The sequence below is a fragment of the Sminthopsis crassicaudata genome, chromosome 1 (assembly GCF_048593235.1).
Source record: "Sminthopsis crassicaudata isolate SCR6 chromosome 1, ASM4859323v1, whole genome shotgun sequence".
Classification (NCBI taxonomy): Eukaryota; Metazoa; Chordata; class Mammalia; order Dasyuromorphia; family Dasyuridae; genus Sminthopsis; species Sminthopsis crassicaudata.
In genome coordinates this window covers 258,124,315-258,149,844 of record NC_133617.1, presented here as the reverse complement: position 1 = coordinate 258,149,844, position 25,530 = coordinate 258,124,315, and the positions used below count along the sequence as shown (strand labels likewise).

Here is a 25,530-nt window from a genome sequence, read left to right as displayed (position 1 = left end):
TGGATTAAATATTCATTTTAATCTACTGCAGAAACACATGACTGTTAGCAAAAACATATTTTCTTTTTTATCCTCAAAGGATTTTTTTTCCATATTCAAGACAATTTAAGAAGACTAAAGGACAAAAATTATATGTATTTTATAATAGGCTTTGCAGGCATGACATTTGGGAGATTTTTCTTATAGAATTACTAGTTTATTTAACTCTAACAGGCCAGTCTTTTTGTGTCAAGGATTAACTCATGTACTCTGAAACATGGCATCAATTTACAAAAAATGAGTCACGGGGACACTAACATCTTTAAATGTTATGAATTTTAAAGTGAATGACAATTCCTAGATATTTAGCTCACATTACATTTGTCATACTTTGATTATAGTCAAACTTTGATTTTTCTCTTTTTGAATTATTTTGTTAAAAACCCATTTTCAAGAAAGGGCAAAAAATGATCTGTTTTGTTAATTGCCCCCAAATCATCTTTCTCATTTCTTCAATTACATTAAAACAATGTGTCATCTTTATCAAAGCAGAAAATGCCATTTCCCTCCCTGGGAAATCCAAAAATATTTATTATCTTTACCTTTATATTTTGAAAAATTCTCTTTGATAGAACATTTTGTTTTGGTCCATACTTATGTTTCCACTAGTCTTTTAACTATGATATTGGATACAAATATATGGGATAATATAAGAACAAAATAGAAATTTAAAAGTCAAAGTTTTCTTTCTGCAATGTATTGACATTATTCTATCTACCACATTACTTTTCTTTGCTTATTTTTAAAAATCTAAATATAATATTAAAAATACTTTTTTATTCTTTGGATAAGTCATTTCATTTTTGATCTTAGCCTCTCAGATACTCTTTTCATAGGTTCATGCTATACTTTTGTCTTCTTCCTTGATTATGTGCTTTTGTTTCCATCTTTGGTATACCTGAATTTTTTCTCCAAATAATATAGCAAAAATAGCATGTGCCTTCTCCTAACTTGTTTAGAATATAAAACAGACAAATGTGAATTGTCAACTATTAGGTATGTTTTTCAAATTTGAGATTATTACAGTACTATTTTAGCTCTTTATAATCTATGTGAGGGGAAAGATGACTTTTGTTTGGGACCCATTGAGTTAAATATTTATATAAGACATCCAGTTTGAGATCCCTAATAGAATAGGCAGATGCAAATGTGAATCTGGAGATTAAGAGAGAGATTAGGACTGGATAAGTAAATTTAAGAATCATCTGCATAGAGATAATAATTGAATAATGGGAAGTAGAAAAATTCTAGAATGTATTATTAGAATATTACAACCAGAAAAGTTACAAAAAACAAATTACAAATAGAAGGAGGAGACAATGCATACTTTCATCATGAACAGTGTAATGTTTGTGGAGGTCCTTTGGTTGGGCCTTGTCACAGCAGGATAGACACCACGAGAAATGGTCAGGAATAAAGTCTAGAGTCTTTATTGTCTCCTTCACAATCTGACCCAGTCTTGATTTTAGTGGAGGAGTGCAGGAGGCAGAAGAGCCATTAGGAGGCTGGTCAAAGATGGAATATCTCATTTCCAGTCCTCTCAGCTGTTAAATATCTCATTATTATTATGTCATTACAACACACTAAGTATGTGTGAACTAGAGAACCATTCCATCACCACGCTAAGTGCTAAGTATATGTATACTAAAGAACCATCATCTTATCAGTTCCGCTGAGTTAACACCTTATTGTAAGTATCCTTGTTTCAAGTATACTTCTCCAAAATTCTAGCCCTCTACAGAACAGATTATGTCTGATGAAAATCATTTCCTCTTTTGATAGTGTATTAAAGTAATGAGATAGAATAGTATACCTTAATTTCAGGGAAATGACAAAATCTCACTCCATTAGTTCTGTAGATAAGATAGATACATTCTAGATAATGGTATAGTTAAATGAATTTGAAACTTTTGCAGAACTTTCATTTTAAAGAGGAAGTTTAAGCATATCATGCCTCTATTTTTCTAGGCTGCATTTGTAATTCAACTCCATAGGACTTTGTTTACTATGACTCCTTGCCAGATTCCTTCATCTTCTCTTCCCTCCCTCTCCTTGTGGGTGATCTTCCCTCTTTAGAATATAAGCTTTTTGAGGACAGGGAGTACTTTTTTGTTTGTTTGTTTATATTTCAAGCACTTGCTATAATGCCTGACAAATAATATTGGAAACTTTCTAGTAAATTTAGTGCAATCCAAAACCAAAATTGGCTGTCCCAAGAAGTAACGAGTCTTGTACCTTAGAGATTTCCAAGCAATTGCTGGAAGACTATTTGATAAGAATTTTGTAGAGGGGATAATTTGGACTAGATTGCCTCTGAATTCCTTTCCAGTTCAGATTCTATGATTCTGAAAGATATAATGTTATATCCATAATCACATTGTCTAGCTATTCACTTTTCTGGTTTTAGATCTTTGTTGAATATGGGTGGACAAAGGTATCCAGCATACTCCAGGAGCCAGGGAAAGTAGGCTTTAACTATATCAGCTTCCAAATTAATCAAGTTTGGATCTAGGGATACCTAATATCCTATTTAATTAAAGCAAATTACATGGATCTGGAGACTGCAGCTCTTAAATCTGGTGGAGAGGAATATAAGATGTCAGATGAAGCATTTTGTAGCTATCATGCAATGAAAATTTACAACTGAACTTTCTAGATTTTAAATCTTTTAAAAAATATTTTGTATGCTAATCTATGTTGTTCACATATATAGCAGCAAAAAAAAATAATCCAGATATCTTACGTATCTAAAATTGTTTTTACATTAAAATTAAGCTAATGTAGAAGTTTGGATTCTCTATGCATTCTTAAAGTGACCTGGGAAACTAAGTCACTACTGCCACCTGTTGGTGATCAAAAGACATACCCTAGGTTGACTTGATCCAAGTTTATACTTGTGTGCATGCATATATACTTGTATATATATATATTTTTAAATAGCATTTTGTGTGATTAGAAGCACAATAAATGGTAATTTTATTATCCTACTTTGTTATCAATGATTCAATAAAAGTTTATTAATCACCTTTTGTAGTCCTGTCACAAGGCTAAGAAGATTATATGGATTTAGACAGATATTGATAGATAAAAGTAAATAAATAGATCTCATGTATAGATATAGGTAACGATGATACCATTGTTCTAGATATAGTACATGGGACTTGATGCAAGAAGATTACCATCGAGCTAGGGAAATAAAATTCATATACACACAAACAAAATTTAGCAATTTAGAGCTAAAGTGTATGCCATTGACTAGAATATGAGTTTTAAGAAAAATGAGATCAGTATGAGTTGGTCCTATTAGAGTAAAGCTTGAGATGTGGCTTTAGGATTCATCTGCATAAATAGACATAGCAGTTGAAGGTGTGAGAATGGATGAGGAAAGTGAAGAGACAAAAGTGGACTAGAGCTTTTGAGGACACCCTCAGTGAGCAGCAAGAATGAGGCAAACTGAGAAAAGGAAACAGAGGGATAGTAGCTGCACAGAAAAATAATTAACCCCTTTTTTAAAGGATATATACAGATGGAGGAACCAAGACCATGTAATTGAGAAGGATCACTTGCTCTAAGTCCCAGAAAAAGCTAAGTTTTATAATGAATGCCAAAGAAACAAACAAAAAAGCCTTTTAAAAAGTATTAATTAAATCAAGAGAGACATTTTAAAAAGAGGACTACTGAATAGTCAAAAAGGATGACAAATGGGAGATAATCCTACTCAATTTCCATTTTGTTGATTTCTTTTACAATGGGAATGAGCTACAAAATAGGAAACATTCTGTCAAACAAAATAGTTTAAAAGTCATTATAAAATAACTTCAAATTTGCCCAAATTTCTTCTCTCAAGTCTTTTATACTACCACTGTTTCCCTACCTTATTTTAACTCATGCTTTACCAAAAAATGCAAGCTCCTTTTTTTGCTACCTACAAGTTTTTTTGCCCAAGTTTTTTCATGCTCATCATTTGACTTTATCATCTCCTCAAGCTATTGTATTGTATCTCCCCTCAACTTTGCTGTCTATACTTATTCCCTCTATTCATTTGCATTTAATTTTCAATCCTTCCAATCTGGTTTCCACTAGTTGGTTGAAACTGTTCCCCTCCAGTTCACCATTATTATTATTATTATTTTTTTTTTTTTTTAGGCTGGGATTAAGTGACTTGCCCAGGGTCACACAGCTAGGAAGTATTAAGTGTCTGAGATCAGATTTGAACTCAGGTCCTCCTGAATTCAAGGCTGGTGCTCTATCCACTGCGCCACCTAGCTGCCCCCAGTTCACCATTATTGATAAAGCCAAAGACTTTCTCAGAGCATGTCCATTTCTGCAATACTTAACTTTATTGAAAACACCCTACTTTGCATATAGTCTCATCCCTGGGTTTTTGTGATATTGTTCTCATTCTACTTGTTAGATAGTTCCTTTTTGGTATCCTTTGCTGGTTTATTACCACATACTCTATCCAGATTTCTGTTCTAGACTTTCTTTTTTATCTCTTTATATTCTTTCAATGGTCTCATGTGCTTCCAATGGACTCAGTTATCATTTATCTGAAGATTACATTATATATATATATATATATATGTATATACATATACATACACAAACATATATAATATATATAACATAAAATATATAGTAGTAATATACATATTTAGCCCTCATCAGGACTGGCATATCAGGAACTCAGTATAAGCTTGTTGCCTGATAAATTGAACATAAGGGAGATCTCATTGATATGGTTCATCTCATGGGTTTGAGAAGGACAAGGTACTTATAAAACAGGCAAATGCAATTGCTGAGCTGCTGGTGGAGATTTTTTTTTTTAATTGTAGAGAATGGGGAAGATATTTGTTGCTATTGTTTGTCCTTCATTCTCAAAGAGGACCATGATATCAGGGAGGTTATCCATGATATGCTAGTGAATTGAATTTAAGTGAGAGAGGGCTGTGAAAGGTCACCTGCCTCATTTTCATGTCCAGAGCTGAGTCCAGTGATATAGATCAGAATGGCTGGAGATGGGGCTTGGATGCAATAGGAGACCCAAGCCTTTTAAAGCTAGTCTTTTGTTTGACTGAGGCAATCAGTGATTAAAACTATGTAAGAAATGAGATAAAGAATGATTTTTTATACTTAGTATACACTTACACAAATATTATATATGCATATATACATATTCATACAGATAGATAGATAATTCTCAATCTGGGAGGGGAAGATCTTCAGGTTTCTGGCCCAACAAACAGAAAGAATTGCTATTTAGGCTAAGCCAATCATGGACCAAACAATGACCAAGTAGGGCTTGACCTGGAGCCTATATTTGGTCAATCAATGAGAGCCAGAGTGATTTGAATTTAAAGCCAACCCCCAGATACCTTTGCAGATTTTAACAATCAAAATTTATATTTTTTTTAATGCAGAATACCCATAGGTAACAGTAGGGATACCCTTTGTAGGCAGAGTGAAGGGAAGAGGAAAAAAAGAAGAAGAAAAGAAAGAAAAAGAAAAGGAGAGAAAAGAAATGAAAAAAGCAAAAGGAAAAGAAGTTATGTTGCCCAGCTTTCATGGATTTTCCATTATTTGTTGAATAGAGTCTAAATTCATTGGCCTGATACTTATGATCCCAGCCTATCTTTCCATCCTTATCAGATTATTTCCTTTCACCTCCTTCTAAGATCCAATCAAACTAAATTATTCATTGTTTTCAACATTCTCAAAACTGTCTCACTTCTATGACTTTGCTTATATTATTCCTTCTGATCAAAATTCCCTCCTCCATTCCATCTCAGCAACTTTACCAGTTGAAAACTTATATATCCATTGAGGCCTATTTCAAATTGTACTTTGTACCTCAACTAGAAGACTTCACTAGTCAGATAGCAAGCATTTATTAAGTGCTTACTATGTTCCAAGCTTTATGATAAATCCTGGGAATACAAATCCAGCAGAAAGAAAATTTATCCTGGCTCTCAAGGAGTTTGCATTCCAATAAGGAAAGGAATAAACACAAAAAAAGAAACAGAAAAATGTGAGAAGGAAAATTATGATAGAGAAAGTTCAAAGTATAGCTTGGAAAGGAATGAAAGTATGATTGGTCTGATCATGAGGAGCCATCTAATTAAAGGCCCTGATGTCTGTTAGAGTATAAATTCCAATGCTGGAGTGATGAGCTATAATAAATCAAAAAAATGGGGAGTCATCTGAAATGAAATGAATTCATGGACTCAAACCACTTCCAGGACAAGAGGCAAAGCTTTATTGTGACACTTCAATAATCAGTTGCTAATGAACTTGAAAAGTACAAAGGGGAAGGTGAGACCTTTTATGAGAAAGGACCCAAAATAAGGTGTGTTAACTATGGTAATTGTGTACATCAGTAAATCAACTGTTGGTCTAGGTCCTCCTGTTTATACAAGATAGCCTTGTGAGTTGATATCTATAGCTTACTCTCTAAATTCTATAAGGTACTGTACTTTTGTACATGATAGCTCTGTCTGTATAAGATAATTCTACAGGGTCAACTTGCTCCTCACTGGGTTTCACTTAGGTATTGGGTTGCTACCAGGGAAATGATCTTTGCTGGAGTCCATTCATCCCATTATTCTTATTTCTAGGGAGTGGTAGAAAAGACCCAGAATGCAACCTGGAGAGAAATGATTAACTCGCTAGAAGTAGTTGCTTTTTTCTGACGTCTTACAACCCTTTGTATCTCTCTGATACATTCTATGTAGTATGTTAGTTATTTGTCATGTATTTTACCTCTCTTTGTAAACTGCAAGATGTAGGAGAGGAGAGATCTCATATTATTATTCATTTCCATATTCTCATTTGTGCATATCACAGCTCACAGGAAGCATTAAATAAATGTTTATTGGATAGATAATATTAAAGTCTTTTAGCCTTGACTTATGTTTCCATTTATTTTAATTCTCCTTCTATAATTTTTTTTTTCACCAAAAGCAGTTCTTCCCCATGACTTATTTCCATTTCTTTTATTATCTCCAAATGAGATATTTGTGAAGCACTTACCATATAGTGTTGAGGAACATGGTAGTCACTATATATGTGCTTATCCCCTCTTTATTTCCTTGACATCTTGGTTCAAAAATGTGAAGTCATCTTTCTTTTTTCTTACTCCTTCCCTCTTTCCTTGCCTTTCCTATTTTACCAATCAAAAATTTTTGTCTTTTTTTCTGACATTTGCTCCTTCCTTAACATCCCATTTCAACCATTGCATTTATAGCCCTTATTGTATCAGCCCATTTTTAGCAATATGCTTGAATTAACCAATGTACTCTAATTATTGACATTGTCAATTAATGATAATAATTTATAATTATAGGCAAAACCTACATTTTTATTTTACTTAAGTAAATAGAAAATAATTCATTTATGATTAGTTAAGAAGTATTAGAGTCAAAAGAAGAATTAAGGTTAAGCTACATTAATTTATAATTCATTTAAATTATCTTCCTTTTGCTGAGATGATTTTAATATTTTAATAATATTCCTGGATGAGTTAAGATAAAGCAATAAATCTACCTAATTATTTTTAAATAGTATGTAGAAAGACATTAGGAAACCTACACTGACTATGCCTAGAAGCTTTCAAGCAAGTAATTTTTAGGTTTTAGTGTACATATGTGAAAAGTTGGGAATTAATATTTATTTTTATTCCCATTTCAATGCTAATGTCACAAGGAAAAATGGACAAAATATCATTCATTTTTTTTGTTGAAGTTCCCTTTAGGGAGAGTGAAATTTAAATAATTTCTAAATTCTATTATGACTGCCTACTTCCATATATTGTATAATAGACATTAGAAACTATTTACTATATATTAGAAATTTTGATTTTTATTAAGAAACACTAGATAGCAGCAGAATTCACATGCTCCTGCTCATAAATTCTTAGGGCTGGAAGGGACCTAGTTATATATCTATACCTGAGTAGGAAACCTCCTTCCTTATAACTTGGTACATCAATTAAGTTAATTGATTAATTCAGTGTTATGTGCTATTTACCTTTTGCTCTATGACTTTCTCACTATTAAGACATTGATTTCAGATGAAAGCTTTTATCAAGTTAACTTTATAGCCCTTTAAGCATAATAGCTACATGTCTAATAAAAATATGGCCTATTTCATATTATATAAATAATATTCAAGCTTAAACTGAAATTCATATATTATCCTTTGACAGAACTAGTGACAGAAGTAAAAGCTCTTTTCTTTGGAATATTTAAAGAAGATAAACATTTGCAATTTATCTTAGAAGCAGGGGATGCATTGATTTATTTATTGGAGGTATCTTCTGAGATACTTTCTAATTTTTAAAGATACATATGCTAAATTTGTTTTATTTTTATTTTGTAATAAATGCTGAATTTGTAGGTAAAACTCAAATTTTGGGATTAATATTATTATTTCCATTAGAAATATTAACCTTCTATGTAAGTAACAGATATAATATAAAAGAATATTTTCTCATCAATAATAACTGTGGATAATGGAATAGGAATTATATGTATATATATATATATATATATATATATTAAAGCAAACCAGTATTTCTTAAAGCTTTCAAGGGTTTTGTCAATGGTAGGTTTAAAATAATTAAAAAATTTTTTGTCATATTTTTTATTTTATTAACACTGCATAATAAAAAAGATGAATGCACATGAAATTGCAAATTTCTTTTAAGTATATAATAAAATTGTCATGTAAAATTCTTTCTTTTCTTCCCCCTCATGCTAAAGGTAGCTACCATTAGACACAAATGTGTGTGTGTGTGTGTGTGTATACACATTTCATACATATTTCTATTTATCAGTTCTTTTTCTATGTGCAGATTACATCTTTCTTTATATATCCTTTGTAGTTTTGTGAAATCAACAAACCACTATTTTCCCATTCATTCTGATTTATTTATCATGTAAGAAAGACCTCTCAACTTGAACATATTAAACAATAAAAATCAATTTTTTCTTTGAACTCTTTTAATTTTAATTCTCTGTGCTACAATTTTGATACTTAAGTATATATGCTGTCAGATTGTTGTGTATCACATGTATGTTTTATCTCCCAAATGTGAGAGTAAAAATTCTTTAAGACAGGGACTTAGCCATAGTTCTCCTTCCCTTTCGTTTTTCCCTTCTTTTCCTTCTTATCGTTCCTTTCTCTTTCATTTTCTCTCCTTTGTCTTTCCCTTTTTCTTCCTTTTCCTCTCCATGACCTTTTAAGATGACAAACAAAAGTCAGAAAACATATCATTATTTAGCAGCCTTAAAATGTGATCTTCTTTGCTTCATCTAACTGCATCATTTAAACAGTATTATATCATCCATTTACTAATAAAATTAGTAAAGAAGACATATTAGATTACCTAGAGGGATACCATATTAAAAAGTAGAGGAAATTTTTGAATAGCAACACATAAGGACAGAAAAAAATTCAAAATGAATTTTTATTTACCCTCAATCTAGAACTTAAATTGGAAAAAGAAGGGAGCTCAAAACTAGCTACTTCATCCAATCTTATAATTTTACAACTGAGGAAACTAAGTCAAAAGGTAAATTAAGGTTTCAGGTCACATAGGTAGGAAGTATCATATTTGAACCCAGATCCTTTGCCTCCATAGCCTGTGTTCTCTGTAGTGTTTTATGCTACTACAACTTGCAAGATGGTGTGAGAGTAGTCACAGAATCAGAAGTCCTCAGATTAGGACTAATGATTTCTTTAATTAAAAGGAATCTAGGTTATTTCAAGTAATTATATATACTAGTAAGTGAGACATTGCTTTTGGACATAGCCTATTCTACTTTGAGATAAATTTAAAATTCTTGGAAAGTTTCTCAGGATAATCAAACTGAGTAATTGAAAGAGCCCATGCTGACTGATGAGAGAACAGCGAAACTTTGGTTTAAACTTAGAAGGAATCTCAGACATTATTTTTAGGTTACTGGTATCTGATCAGAAGCTTCTCTAAAATTCCCCCAACAAGTAACCATCAGTCTTTGCTTGAGGACATACAGTGTATGTCCTGAGGCATTTTGTTTAGTTTTGAACTATTCTTAAATATTATAAAAATTGTTTTATGTTATCATAGATATCGGTATTTAAGCATGATAGTGCAGTCAAGGGCGGGAAGGGGATCAGATGGTGGGGGAAAAGGGGAGCAAGGAGGATGGGAGGGGAAATCAAGCTTTTTATACAGCCTTGTCAAATTTAAAATGAATATATATTTCTTTAAAAAGTCAAACTGTACATTGTATTTTACAGTTTCTTAAACTATGCTTTTTATTCTTCTTTATTAAAAAAATTGTCTTAGTTGATATTTGTTAAGTTTAATTACTTTGTAACTGTGCTGCCTGATACCTTTAGAATATGATTCTAGATTGGTATAGAGAATGTTGATATTACCTTAAATGACTCCAGGAGGAGCAGATCTGATTAAAGAGCTTTGGAGAGGAGAAATATTCCACATTCCTGCTTTAAGATAGGACATATATATATGGTTCAAGTCTTTCTTGGGAATCAACTCTATATACATGAAGGGAGAGGTAGATTGTGGAAATAGGAAGCATGTAAAGGAAGTAGGATCATCATCACATTTCTGAATTTTAGATCAACTCCCTAGAAAGTTGAGAAAATTTTCTTTTGAGTAAGATCAGTCTCTCTCAGTTGATCAAGATTTCATCTCATTGTCTTCTAAAGAGTTCATTCTAGGGGCAGCTAGGTGGTGCAATGGATAGAGCACCAGCCCTGAAGTCAGGAGGATCTGAGTTCAAATTTGACCTCAGTCACTTAATAAATAAAATTAGTAAAAAAGACATATTAGATTACCTAGAGGGATACTATATCAAAAAGTAGAGGAAATTTTTGAATAGCAACACATAAGGACAGAAAAAAAATTCAAAATGAATTTTTATTTAACCTCAATCTAGAACTGAAATTGGAAAAAGAAGGGAGATCAAAACTAGCTACTTCATCCAATTCCTAGCTGTGTGACCCTGGGCAAGTCATTTAACCCCAATTGCCTCAGCAAAAAAAAAATTCTTTTTTGTGTGTTTTCTGATTTACTCTAATGTCTTTTACTTTTCTATTATCTGCCTTCTATTGCTTGGATAAGAATAAGAGGATTCACTGATATTCACTATTTGTGAGAATCTTATGTGACTAGCATTTGGTGGGAGGGGGTTACACCAATGGGTATAAATTGAGGATACCTTCTATTTTAAGGAATAGAAATTAAGACACGTAGCAATGTTGTTTTTGAACCATTCTGCTACTAGATAAGCAATATTTAAGGAGCAAATAAATACAATTCTAATGCAGTATTCCCTTTCTCAGAAAACAGAGCAGAAAGGAGGAACAAGATTCTAGAGACTGATGGGTACCACCCCATAAGATGACATGTGTAATCCACTTGGGTAGTATACACATATTACAACAACAACAAAATTAAAAAGGAATATTGTTGGCTTTGAAACCAGAAAAACCATTTGACCCTGCTAAGTCTGTTTCCTTATGCATAAAATGAAGATGTCAGACAAGATGACTTATGACATCCTTTCTAATACTAAGTCTATGATCTTATAAGCTTTTCAATAGACATGTTATAGGCTACTCATTAATTTCTATCCTATATTACTCTTATCTGTATCATTCCATACTTTTGCCACTGGGCCCATCCAACTCTCTGGGAGTCTCTCTCTTTCCCTTGACATTGTGAGTATACAAATGGAATAAATGGGTTATCTATCCACCAATATTATTCATCACACTTGTCACATAGCAAGACCATCTTCTAGTTTTATTTATAATAGGAATATCAAGGTTAATATTATATGGTTTACTCAATGGTATTTCAATAGTATCTCATTTATCATAAGATGAGAATTTCAAATTTATAATATTAATAATAGCTGTTAAGTCTTAGTATTCTTTTCCTGTCTTACACTGTTCACTATTGCTGCAGAAGTGGGCCAAGTGCAAGGTCCTAGGTCTGCTAGGGAGCTCAGTGGGATAGAGTGTGGGAGTTGGAATAAGAAAGACATGAGTTCAACCCCTACTAGTTGTTCAACTTTAGGCCTCAGACTCTTACTAGTTGTATGACCATAGGCAAATAATAACCTCTTGGTTTCAATTTGTCATTATTGTAATTAATCTTATATTTGTCTTATCTTGCATGTCAAATTTTCTATTGTTTAGGTCCTTTTGCAACAAAATCCCCAAAATCTAGCAATTCATTGAACGTCTGTTTTTTTCCAGTTCAGTATTATGCATAACGTTGGTGGGTATGATGCAATCCCAATTCTTTTAGTCTTTAATATCTACAGTTCTAAGATCTGCTGGGTTTTTTTTTTTTTTTAATGTAGTTGCTCTTAGGTCTTTGATAATTCTAACTGTGGCTCCACCATATTTGAATTTATTTTTTTGTCGTTGCTCATATTTTCTCCTTGATTTGGAGGTTTCAGTTTGGCTATTATCCTGTAAGTTTTCCTTGTAGATTTCTTTCAGATAGTGATCAGTGGATTATATTTTTTTCTATCTCTACTTTCTCCCTTTGTTTTAACACTTCAGGATATTTTTTCTTTAAACATTCCACATATTATTGTATCAAGATTTCTTTTTTGATTGTAGCTTTCAGGTAGCCTGACTATTCTTATGTTTTCTCTTATTGATCTATTCTCCATTATTTTGTCTTGGTTGTTGGGGAGATCTGGAGATATTGGAGTTTCCTGACTTACTTCACCATCTTCCCAGAATCCTTTCCTACTTACATTCTTCTGCTTATATACTCTTGTAGTAGAATTCACCACCAATGAGATGAACATCTCTGTGCTTAGCTAGTTTAGTCAACCAATCAATGAACACTTATTAAGCAGTTTCTATGTTTCAAACAGATGGAGTACAAGACCTGGAGTTAGGAAGAGCCATGTTCTTGAGCTCAAATCTAGTCTCAGATACTTGCTATGTGATTTTAAAGAAATCATTCAATCCTACTAACTCAATTTCTTCATTTGTAAAATGAACTAGAGAAGGAAATAGCAAACCATTCCAATATCTTTCCAAGAAAATCCCAAATGGAGTTACAAAGATTCAGATATGACTGAACAATAAAGGTACCAGGCATGGTGTGAAGCACTGGGAAAATGAAAAGAGGCAAAAGACAGTCCCTGCCATCTAAGGACTTAAAATCCAATGGGGCAGATAAGAAGTAAGCAAAGCACAATCGGTTACTGGGCCATATCCTAATCTTTTCCAACAAAGAAGTATATGACAGACTTTAATCACTTGACTTGGCTTTCAATTACTTGGGGTGATTGTTATGCAATGTGGAAGCAACAGAAAAGATGTTTGAAAAGGACTTTAATTTTTAGAGCTGAATTCAATCTCTCAGCAACTTCTATCTATTTATTATTTCTAGTTATGGAGTTTCTTCCCAAATGTATTGACATTGTTAATATTATTAATTATTAACATTGTTAATAGATGGCACTAGGGAAATATCAAAAATACCATTTTCTAAAGCTTTCTAGTTAGTAACATGTCAAATAATATATTAGGAACCATTTGCCTAACTTGCCAAAGAAGGTACTAGAGCACGGTTTAATAGTATAATTACTAGGAGAATATCTTTCTGGGTTTGGGAAAATCCAGTCTAAGGCATATCATTGAACTAAATTGTTTTCATGACTCCACAATCATGCCACAATATTTACCAGAATTAAAGAATGGTAATATATTGTAATAATAAAAATAATTAAAAACAATATGTAGTGCCTACTCTGTGTCAGGCCCTGTGCTTAACTTTTTACAATTGCTCTCTCATTTGATCCTCAGAACAACCCTGAGAGGTAAATACTTTTATTATCCCCATTTTATAGATGAGGAAACTGAGACAAACAGATTAAGTGACTTGCCTAGAATTGAAATTGGGTCTTTCTGATTCCAGACCCAACATTCTACTCACTGCACACCACTGAAACAAGATTTCCTTGCTTACCTTATGAATCCCCAAAATTTGTTCTTTGTACGTGATGTTTGTTCTTTAATTTTTTTTTTGCCAGTTGAATTTCTGGGTACATTTACTATATAAAATTTCCATTTGGAAGACAACTTTGTAGAATGACTTTGAATACAGAAAAGATCATGATAAATTGTTTTCTTCAAAGTCATAATTCCAGGCTCCCCTTGTAGCTGAGTACTCTGAAAATGTTTCCAAGGGAAAAGAAAATTGCCTGAAATGAAAGCATTGAGCTTATTTTATTGATAATACAAGATCAATATTTTTTAGTCATTCAACTTTGATCTAACTCTAATAAAAAAGTTTTCTTCAATTGTCCTTTGCTTACCCCTCTCTTCCTCAATCCAAGAAATCTTTGTTCTGGAATGGTTCTGACCTTGCAGCTAAATGAGTACAAAGGTATATACAAAAGTATATAGAATACACTTAGCATAGGGTCCCACAAAGTGTCTAATAAATATTTGTTGATTAATGGACCATGGAAAGTTTGGTTTAGTAGTATTTGTCTTAGGCTTGAAAAAAATGAGGAAACATTCGACAACCAGAGAAATGCAATGATTTCAGGTATGAACAAAAGCAAGGAAATAGGAAAATTCAGGTATTTTCAAGAGGCAGAGAACAATCTAGTTTGGTCCAGGAGGGACATGAACTTACAAGATTGTGGAGAACCTTGAGCCCCCAGAAGGAAAGTTTGAACTTTATTTAGAAGACAATAGTATGAACCTGGAAATTTTTGAGCAGAGGATTTTAAAAGGTGAGTGGATAGAAGACTATATCTGTCTATAAGGAAGATATATTGGTAGTTAGCATGAGGGATACATTGGAGGTAACAGAGGTGAGTCAGAAAAACCTGTTAGAAAATTATTTTTTAAATTACTTTTTTCCACTTCTGATTTCTCTCTACCTTTCTTAGTACATCTCTCCCATCCATTGAAAAGGGGAAAAAAGAAAAGAATTTTTTTTGCACTCTGAATCCATTCCTTTGTTTATTTAGAGATGGATCGCATATTTCATTATAGATCTTTTGGGATTGCGATTGCTCATTGTTAATCAGCATTACTATGACTTTCAAACTTATTTATCTTTATAATATTGTTACAATTGCATAAATTCTTCCCAGACTTTTTTCTTCACTTTTTCCTATAGAATGGCTGTAATAGCACTTTCATATACCTTAACTTATTTATCCATTCCCCAATTGACATATGTATACATCCTCAGTTTCTAATTGTTTGACATGAAAAAAAGAAAAACAATACATATATGTATATATACATACATACATATATATATATATATATATATATATATATATAGTTTCACATATGGATCATTTTCCTCTTTCTTTGCTCTCATTGGAATATAGAACAAGTAATAGTCTAACTAGGACTGAGGATATGAACTGTTTAATAGCATTTTTGGAAATAACATTAAATTTCTTTCCTGGTGGCTAGACCAATTCAGAGAGCCACGAATGGTGTATTTATGTTCCTGTTTTCTCCAAACCTGTACAGTATTGTTATTTCTTTTTTCTTTTTCTCTTTTGTAAATTGTCAGTCTGATGGATGTAAACTAATACCTCAGAGATACTTTGTTTTATTACTTGTAACAGTCATAATTTAAAGCATTTTTTCATATGACCAGATTCCTTCCTCTTAAAATTATCCTTTCACATACTTTGACCTTTGACCATTTATCAGTTGTGGAATGAATCCCAGTCTTATAAAATTTGAATCCATTCCATAGATCTAAACTTAAATCTCTCTCTCTCTCTCTCTCCACATAATATATATATATATATATATATATATATATATATATATATATATATATATATATATATATATATATATATATATATATATATATATATATATATATATATATATATATATATATACACACACACACACACACATAACATACACATACAAAAAGCACACATATATAGGTAAATATCTAGATCTAATGCAGCATTAGGAAGAGAACCTCCTTTTGGTAAAAAAATATTTATAACAACTCTTTTTGTACTGTCTAAGAATTAAAAATTGAGATGTCCATCAATAGGAGAATGGATGAATAAGTTGTGGTATATGATTGTAATGGGAAGTTGTTGTGCTATATAATAACAAAGGAGATTAGAAAAAAACTGGAAAGACTTACATAAACGGATACAGACTGAGATGAATAGAACTAGGAGAAAAGCAATATTGTATGATGAATAAGTATGAATGACTTAGTTATTCTAAGCAATACAATGATTCAAAGACAATCCCAAAGGACTCATGATGAAAAATATTATCTGCTTCTGATGAAAGGATTGATGGCATCTGAATATAGATTAAAGCATGCTATTTTTGGCTTTCTTTTCTTGCTTTGTTTGAGGTTTTTTTTTCCCACAAAACAACAAATATGGAATATTTTATATGATTGTATGTGTATAATCTATATCAAATTGCTTAACATCTCAGGGAGGAGGAAGGAGAAAAAGGGAAGAATAGAATTTGGAACTCAAAACTTAAAAAGATATCAAGTATTAAAATTGTTTTTACATAAAATTGGGGAAAATAAACTTAAAAAATTTTAAAATACTTTTTTAAAAGTTCTGAGACTTTTTTCAAAGAAACTTTTTACAAAAATCCCCCCCCATTTCTTGCCTTTCTTCTCATTTTATGTATTTTGTCTTGTTTATAAAAAAAACACTTTGAATTTTATGTAAATAAAATTATCCATTAGAAATTTATCATAATCTATTTGGACAATAATGTGGGTTTACACTAGTATAACTATTGTGAGACTAAGTTGGAGTTGACAGCAAAAAGGAATTTATAGAGATGGAATTGATGGGATATGGCACCTGACTGAAAGTAAAAGGTAAAGAAAAGTGAACATTGAAAGACAATTCAAGATTATAAGCATGGAAGGTAGTGTGCCACAGACATAAATAGTGAAGTCAGAAATATGGCCATTCTTGCAGCAAAAGATGTTTGGTGTTGAAAATGTTGAAAATGAATGTCAGTAGTGTGGGAGGATAAATTCATAAGAGAGATTGGGACTGCAGATCTAGGTTTTAGGAATTATTTATATAGACATGGTACATGAAGCTATGGGAATGAACAAGATTTCCAAATGACAAAAGACAGAGAAAGAAGAGGGCCAAGGACAAAAATTGGGGAGAAGTAAAATAATGTGAAGAAAATAAAGAAGGGCAACAGAAAACTAGAAGACAGTGGCAAATCAAGAGAACTCAGTATTTTCAAAACCAAGGGAGAAGGTTGTTTAGAAGAAAGAGTGATCAACACTATCAAATGCTGAAAAAGATTAAAGAAAATTTAAAAAAGAAAAAGAAACCATTTACTTTGGTGATTAGGATGACACTGGTGACTTTTGAGAAAATTATGTCAAGCCAGTATTGTTGGTAGTAGTAGTGATGTGGAGAACCAAATTGCAACATGGATGGTGAGAAAATATAGGTATCTAGTGTTGGTAACTTTCCCCAGGAAGTTCAGTAGTGGAAAAAGAGAAAATAGAATAGAAAATGGAGCTGAAGAGAATAATTTGGGGTTTTTTGGGTTTTGTTTTGTTTTTAGGATTGGAGAGTTGACAAATTATAAAGAACTCATAAAGAGAAAGATATACTGAAGATGACAGTGTCATGCAGTACAATAAAATACAATACAGTTTAACAATCATTTATTAAGTGAACACTATGGCTAAGGCATTGTGCCAGATACAGGTGATAGATTTAAAAAAAAAGATACTTTTGAATTTTAATGTCCTTTCATAAGAAAGGGAATGACTTCTAGAACAAAGTCCTATAGAATATGGTAAAAGATGGGCTGAAAGTCACATATTAGAAAGGTTATTCTTAATAAAGAGTGGAGATTGATTTTAATGTTGAGAAACTTAAGAATGCAGAAGTAGAGTTAAGGGACCTTATATTGGTTGGTTTCAGTCTTCTCAGTGAGGGAGATTAAATCTGCTATCAGTGTGGAAGACGGGAATGAGATGGTAGAAGAAGAGGTTTGCAGTATTTGTTATGTGGCATGAGATAGAGTTAAAGTATAATGTGAAGATAAATAAAGCCAAATTGAGGGAAATGAACTGGATGAATTGAATACAAAGACCACAAGAAGGGCAAAATTTTTTTTTAATTTTAATTTTATTTTATAATTATAACATTTTTTTGACAGTACATATGCATGGGTAATTTTTTACAACATTATCCCTTGCACTTACTTCTATTCAGATTTTTTCCCTTCCTCCCCCAACCCCCTCCCCCACATGGCAAGCAGTCTTATATATGTTAAATATATTACAGTATATTCTAGATACAATATATGTGTGTAGAACCGAATTTTTTATTGCACTGGAAGAATTGGATTCAGAAGGTAAAAATAACAGTTTACATTCATTTCCCAGTGTTCCTTTTCTGGATGTAGCTGGTTCTGTCCATCATTAATCAATTGGAATTGGATTAGCTCAAGAAGGGCAAAAATTGATTTAGTGTCAATGAAGGAAAAGGGAATGTAAAAGGATGGGAGGGTGTGATGTGAAAGTAGTTTGGTTAATAAACCTAAAGTAGTTTCTGGAGGCATAAGCACATTAACACACTTGCTCTCAGAGTTTCAAAATTAATGAGTGTAAGAGGCTGAATTTGAATCCAGACCCTCGCTTTAAACCTATCCCCACCATTGACCCTTCAGTTAAATATAAAACTAAAAAGATCCACACAACCAATAACAACAACAACAACAACAAAATTATCAGATACAACAATTACTTTTAATTGTCTTTTCTAGCATTTTACTTAGAACTAAAAAATGTCATCTCATTTTTTTCTGGTAGCACTAGCAAATTTTGAATAGGTATTTTTTTGAAGTTTAAAAATGCTGTCATCCTTTGAGTTCTTTGGTAAGCACTGCTGATTTACAGAGAAATTAGATTTCACAAAGATCTGAAGCACTAGCCGGTGACTCTTCCCTTGAGTGCAGCCCACAGAAGGGAAAAGGAAGCAATAGAAATTTGACATGCATAGTCAGGATGTACTGAAAAAAAGATTACCTAAAATGTCCTCAGCATTTGCCACCCACCCAAAGCCTATTAGTGCTCAGTTGAACATGTTCATATAAAAGAGAGGAGTGGACTCCACAGGGACACTCACTCACTGTCTACTGAGCATGTATGAGAGCCACACTGCTCCAATCAGAGGGAATTCTCGGCCATAAGCAAGAAGTAAAGGGCAAGAGAAGACAAGCCTTTGCACTTTGCTGGTGGAGAAGGATTTACTCATTGACATAAGGTAAACTCCCCATACCACAAAGAGCATCTCCAAAAACACTTCTTCCCCTTTATTCAGGACCAGGGAAGCTACTCTCTTTAGTATTCAGTCAAGGGGTAGTTTCTTGGGTGGGAAAACTTTTGGCCAAGCCAACTTGTTGCTGATTTTAGTAAATATGGTAGGAATGAAACAATATTATGCCCCAGAGATTAGTATGAGCAGCTCCTAGGAATTAGAGGGAAGGAGGAGGGGATTCCCTGTAAGGATGTAAAGTTATGGTCAAGTAAAGGTTTGCATTTAAACTGTTGTCTTAAGAATGGAATAATCATTTTTTCCTCTAAAAAGTTAATTGTACTTTACAAATCCCCTTGATTGAGGGTGATGAAATTTACAACAGACTTGCTATTTATTTGTTTGTTTAGAACAAGAAAAAAAGGAAGAAAGGAAGGGAGGGAGTAAGAAAGAATGAAAAAAGGAAGATAGGAATGGAAGGAAGGTAAGAATGGAAGGGAGGAAAGAAAAAAAGGAAGTTTTGTTTGGTGAAACAAAGGACCCCAGGAAAAGCAGCCTGAACATGAGGGTTGGCAGTATTTTCTATCCCCCCAGGGGATAGAAAAGTCCTCCAAAGTCGATATAGTTCCTTCCCCACCCCCACCCCATCCCTTCATTCTGCCGTTTCCTCTCACTGAACATAGGGAGGAATCTCGGTAGTGACTGTGCGCTAGCGACACTCGGATATCAGAAAGTGTTAAGCATGTGGTTCGCAGGTCAGTCTGGCCCATGGTGCATCCCCCACATGCCCGTGTGGCACTGGTTAGTTGATAAGCGGATAAAACTTAACAATTGCTCACGAAAGGCTTTATTTTATATTTTTTTATTTTTTTAAGATTCTTTAGTTGATTCTTGTGAAAGCATATATAACGTCCTGGGCAATCGGGCACCCAGCCCTTCTTTTCTCTACATCACCTCTCCCCTCCCGCCCACCTCTGGAAAAGTTCTCCATCTTCTTGAACGCCTCTTGGGATGCTGCCCACTTTCCAATGAAAGGTTTTTAGGGAATCTGAACTGAAGGACTGAGGCAGGCGCTGATGAACCGGTGAGGGGACTAGTCCGGGACCACTTGGCAGTGCCAATGCCCCGCGTCGCGGTAGAGATGGGGGAAAGGGATCCAAGAGGCTAAACGGGTAAATCAAGTTTGGGCGCCAGAGACAAGAAGGGTTGCAGAAAGACTACTTTTTAGTCCTAAACAAGACTCTCACTTGCATTTTTTTCTTTTCTTTCTTTTCTTTCTTTCTTTCTTTTTTTTAACCACTTCTCCACTTCTTCAACATCTTTGACTGAGTTTCTTCCTTTAGACATTCGAATCCTTTTCTTCCCAGTCCATGTTAGAAACTCATCCCAGGCACGTGCCAGGTATGATCCCGGGAGGGTCTAAATGTTGCTGTTTTCTTTCTCTCCCCTCTTCTTTTTCTTCAGACGCACGGAAGATGCGGGCAGTTAGCGAGTGGCCGAAAGTGCCTACGATCTTCCTCTTTATTCTCGCTTTAGCCTCCCAGGAGAGCCAAGGAAGCCCCCGGAACCACAGGGAAACAGAGGCACAGGATGACAAAGACAAGCTTCTCCATCTCCTTCCAGCCGCTTCTAATAGCGTCCAGATCCCGCCGCAGCACAGCTGGGGCAGGGTGCACTCCACTAGCCAGCAGGAGAGCGGGGTGTCTATCTCCACTTCTTCCTCCTTCTCCCAACCCCTGAGGGATCGCGACAAGGCACTACTCTTCTCTGCCTCCTTCTCCAGTGAACCGGCCGGCTCTTGGCTCCTCAGCTCATCCAGGAACGCAGGTAAAAGCCAATTTCAAAGACTTGCTTCTTTCCTTCTCTCCCTGTTCAATGTACCTGACCTGCGTCTAGCTTCTGGATGTTGGAAGAGACCATGGCTTGAAAGAGCTTTCTATCCCGGTCCAAAAATCCCAGTCTCATTCTAAAAAACAAAAACATAAAATGTACACCCTCTGAAGATAACATGCAAAATGATAGATTTACTCCTAGTAGTTTGGTCCGGAGACTTTGACAGGAGAAAGGGGGGAAGGGTGTATTCGGGGATACAAGGAGGATGAAAGGGAGTAAATCATGCTAAGGTGATTGGGACTCTCAGTCACAGAAAGAAGCAACATTAAACTTCTGCACAAGTTTAGGCTTTGGCTTCATTTGAGGAAAAACAGAAAGAGGTTTACATTTCTTTGCAGCTGGCCACACAGGTTGATTTCCATTATTATAAAAACAGAGGGATAGAGTGCAAAGATTTCTGGATGAAGAGTGAGCACTTTATAATTTTAAATTATTTAGAGCTAATTTGGAGTTAGAGTTCCCATGTTTGAATCAGGACTCTGCTATTTATAACCAGTGTGAGATTGTGGACAAGTCAAAAGTACTCTGGGCCTCTAAGATTCCTTTTAGCTTGAAATCTATTTTCCTATATTCTAAATTTCCAGCAGCTTTCTCTAGATCTTTTCAGATATAGAAGGGTCTGGAAAGAGACAGAATCCCTCAGACTGCCAGAAATAGTCAATGGGAGAGGAGAAAAGACTGCTCATAGAGAGAATAGAGAGAGGTGAGTGAGACAAGTCTGAATTTACCAGACTAGAAGGAAAAGGACAGATATATGAAAGAGCTATAAAATTATAGGGAAAAGAGGATGTATATATATATATGCTTGTGTGTGTGTGTGTGTGTGTGTGTGTGTGTACACATACATATATGCATGCACACATGCATATATATATATCACAAAGCATGTCTACATATATTATTCACTTAGTCCCTGGATACTTGAGACAAAGTATTATTTTCTTCTCTCACTCATATCATCAGCCTGTGACTAAGTACTGAGGATACAGTTTTACAGTTGAAGAAATCAAGGACAGAGCTATGTTACATGGCTGAACTTGATATAATTTAGATCTTCTGATTCCAAGACCAGTGCCCTTTCCATTGTACTACTGTTACGTCAAGCTAAGAAAATGTCCTGGGAAAATTTGAGAAATAAAACTTTTGGAGAGATAATTGTTAACTTTCTGATTTTTTTCATCTTTGCTCATTATTCTTTAGTATCAGATTGCTGCTGTTTTTTTTTCCCCATCTGTGTATAATCATATGATTATAGATTTAAAACTGCAGGGACCTTAGAGGTTATCTAGACTTTGACTCTATTACTTATTGTTTACATGCTCATAGAAAACTTACTACCTCTCTGTTTGTGTTGTATAGTTCTTTTTCAGTAGAGCCCCATTTTTGTAACCCTATTTGGGGTTTTCTTGGCAAAAATACTGGAGTGGTTTGTCATTTTCTTCTCCAGCTAATGTTACAGATGAAGAAGTGAGGCAAATAGTAGTTAAATTACTTGTCCAGAGCTAGTAAGCATCTGAAACCAGATTTGAATTTGGGAAAATGAATCTTAGTGCCAAGCCAGGCATTCTATTCACCTCGACTTCTAGCTGCTTCCTCATTTATTCATATGTAAAATGAAGGCATTTGACTCAAAGTCTGTTCCAGAACCATAGACATCTATGATCCTAACCTTAAGAACAGAGCAAAGATCTTTTGTTCTTTTGGATGCACATTCACTATACTTTGTGATGATATTTCCTATTTTCTTCCTAGTTTTTAGAAACCCACTCCCAGAAGGCTAAGTAATGTAGTCACAAACCTAGACTGTAAAAAACGTATAGTTGTTTCACTTAGATCCAATATCTCCAGGCAGACTACCTCTTCCTTAGGGTAGTTCCTTAAAGCCATTATTCTTGCCCTTTAAACATAAAAAATAAAAATGATTCCCTGTTGCTATGTCATATCTATAGTAGGCCTCCTGACATAATTCTCTTTTGACCAGGAATTAAGCAGAAGATGGGAACTCAAGGTTCCTGCCAGATCCTAATTTGCTAGGTCATGCCACCTATATTCACACTTCTCTACCTCATTTTTCACATTTTGCAAAGAGAGAGAATCTAGGACAGTAAAATCAGAGGTCTGTTACAGAACCTTTTCCTTTTTAGTAATAGGTATTTTACAAGTTTGAGGTAAACCAAAATTATATTGTTTTAATTATATTGTTTATTCACATAAACTCCTTTTAATATATTTTTAGTATATAGGCATATATATTAAATTATCAAATTTGTTGAGGAAAAAGCTGAGAGAAATAGATAACATGCAAAATGATAAATTTAAGATCTTGTATCCTAGGAGGTACAGTGAATAGAGAACCATCCCTGGAGTCAAGGAGAATGGAATTCAAATCTGACCTCAGAAAATAACTAGCCAACCCTGGACAATTCACCCCCAAAATAGAAAAAATAAAATACACAAAATTGTGTATATCCACAGGGATGGAACATTGTATTGTATTGTATTATACTTAGAACCCAAATCTTAGATAGATAGGATGCTAAAACATTGGACTGAATTAAATAAAATGAAATTTATAAGGATAAGTTTTAACACTTGGATGCCAAAAAATCAGCTTCACAAGATGAAAGGAATCTGGTTAGAAAGCACTTGTTCTGTTAAGAAAATGGAAGGTGGTATGTTAGTGGACAATTTCAATATGAATCAGCAGTATGATGTGGCAGCCAAAAGAAAAAAAAAAGCTAATTTGAACTTAGGTCTTAAGCTTTAAGGAAATTGTAACTTTCAGGAAGGTAAAAGCAGAATCCTATTGTACTTTTCCCTCATCAGAACTCTTTTGGAATATTGTGTTTACTTTTGAGCATGTGATTTAAGAGGGACATTGAAAAACTGGACAGTATCTCTAAAGTAGACAACCAAGATGATGAAATACCATGAAATCATGTCATCTGAAAACTGAAAGAATTGAGCATGTTTAACTTGGAGAAGAGAAAGCATTTCAAGGGCTTTCATATGGAAAAGGGACTGAACTTATTCTGTTTGAGACCAGACAGTCGAAACCAGAATAATGAATGGAAATTTCAGAGAGGGCAGTTTAAGCTAGATGTCAACTCCCCAGCAGCTAGAATTTTCCAGAAGTAGCATGGGCTGTATGAAGGTGTATTCCCCATTTTTCAAATGGAGATTAGTTCTTTTCATCTTTCAAATTCTGTGATTCTGGTAGCATACATTTTTATCAGATGAATTGAGGGGTCAATCTTTATCACTGACCTGCTTTATAAACCTATTTCCTTTTCTTTTTTAGGGGGGTGATTTCAGGACTGATTACTTCATTGTTATAGAGACCTTCAGGAGATAAAATTCTCTCTACAAATAAGTACCTAAAACTCTCCTGCAAATTAAAGTCTTAGAAAAATGCCTGGGGGGCAGCTAGGTGGCGCAGTGGATAGAGCACCAACCCTGAATTCAGGAGGACCCGAGTTCAAATCTGATCTCAGACACTTAACACTTCCTAGCTGTGTGGCCGTGGGCAAGTCACTTAACCCCAGCCTCAAAAAATAAATAAACAAACAAACAAACAAACAAAAAACCAAACAAATAAATAAATAAATAAAAAAAGAAAAATGCCTGGGAAGCTTAGAGCTTAAGTGACTTACTTGCCCAGGGTCATGCAACCAGTATGTATTACAAGCAAAATTCAAATCCAGATTTTTCTGAATGTGATTCTAGCTCTTAAGCCTCTACCATGAAGCCTCTTTTATATTAATCTTCTGGCTTCTAATTCTATTGTAATACAACTGTAGAAGCAAAAATTATTCTTTAGAATTTTAGATCTTATAGCTTTTGTGGAATAGACAGAAGAGAAGACTCTAAAAATGATTTCTTGGTTGCTATAGGGAGAGATGAAGGAGTCAAAATTTATTTTTCTCTTCATAAACCTATGGTAGTTGTGAAGAGAGTTAGACAAGTGTGAAATGGCCATATGCTAGTATATTTTGATATATACACAGGTATTCATTAGTATCTTATTATTCTATAAACATTCATGTATATGAACAGAATATATTTTCTAAGAAATTCCCTATTATGTTTAGTTTACATGAAAATGTATCATCTTTTAGAACCTTAATCAGCTATAATATATTCTCTAACTGTAATTTAATCAGAATGGTTTTAGTTTCTGGTATGTTTTTGAAATGATCTGAGTTTTATTTTTTCTGAAAACATTGGCCATCACGTTTCCAATAATTAAACAAAAGTCTCAGTTTCACATCTA

The 25,530-nt window shown here is 33.7% G+C and overlaps 1 protein-coding gene across 3 annotated transcripts in view; it reads left to right on the top strand.

Annotated features, from left to right (window-relative positions):
• Positions 1 to 1,568: 1,568 nt before the first annotated feature.
• Positions 1,569 to 25,530, top strand: part of ALKAL1 (ALK and LTK ligand 1) — a 46,410-nt gene continuing 22,448 nt past the window's right edge. Inside the window, exons 1-2 of one of the 3 annotated variants that reach the window (XM_074278288.1) lie at positions 1,569 to 1,729; positions 20,829 to 21,191. In XM_074278288.1, the coding sequence (XP_074134389.1) occupies positions 20,840 to 21,191 (352 nt within the window). In that variant the 5' untranslated portion in view covers positions 1,569 to 1,729; positions 20,829 to 20,839. Of the gene's footprint in view, positions 1,730 to 19,165; positions 19,374 to 20,447; positions 20,537 to 20,828; positions 21,192 to 25,530 lie in introns of those variants that run through there. The other 2 variants (XM_074278283.1, XM_074278289.1) reach the window with 2 other exon arrangements.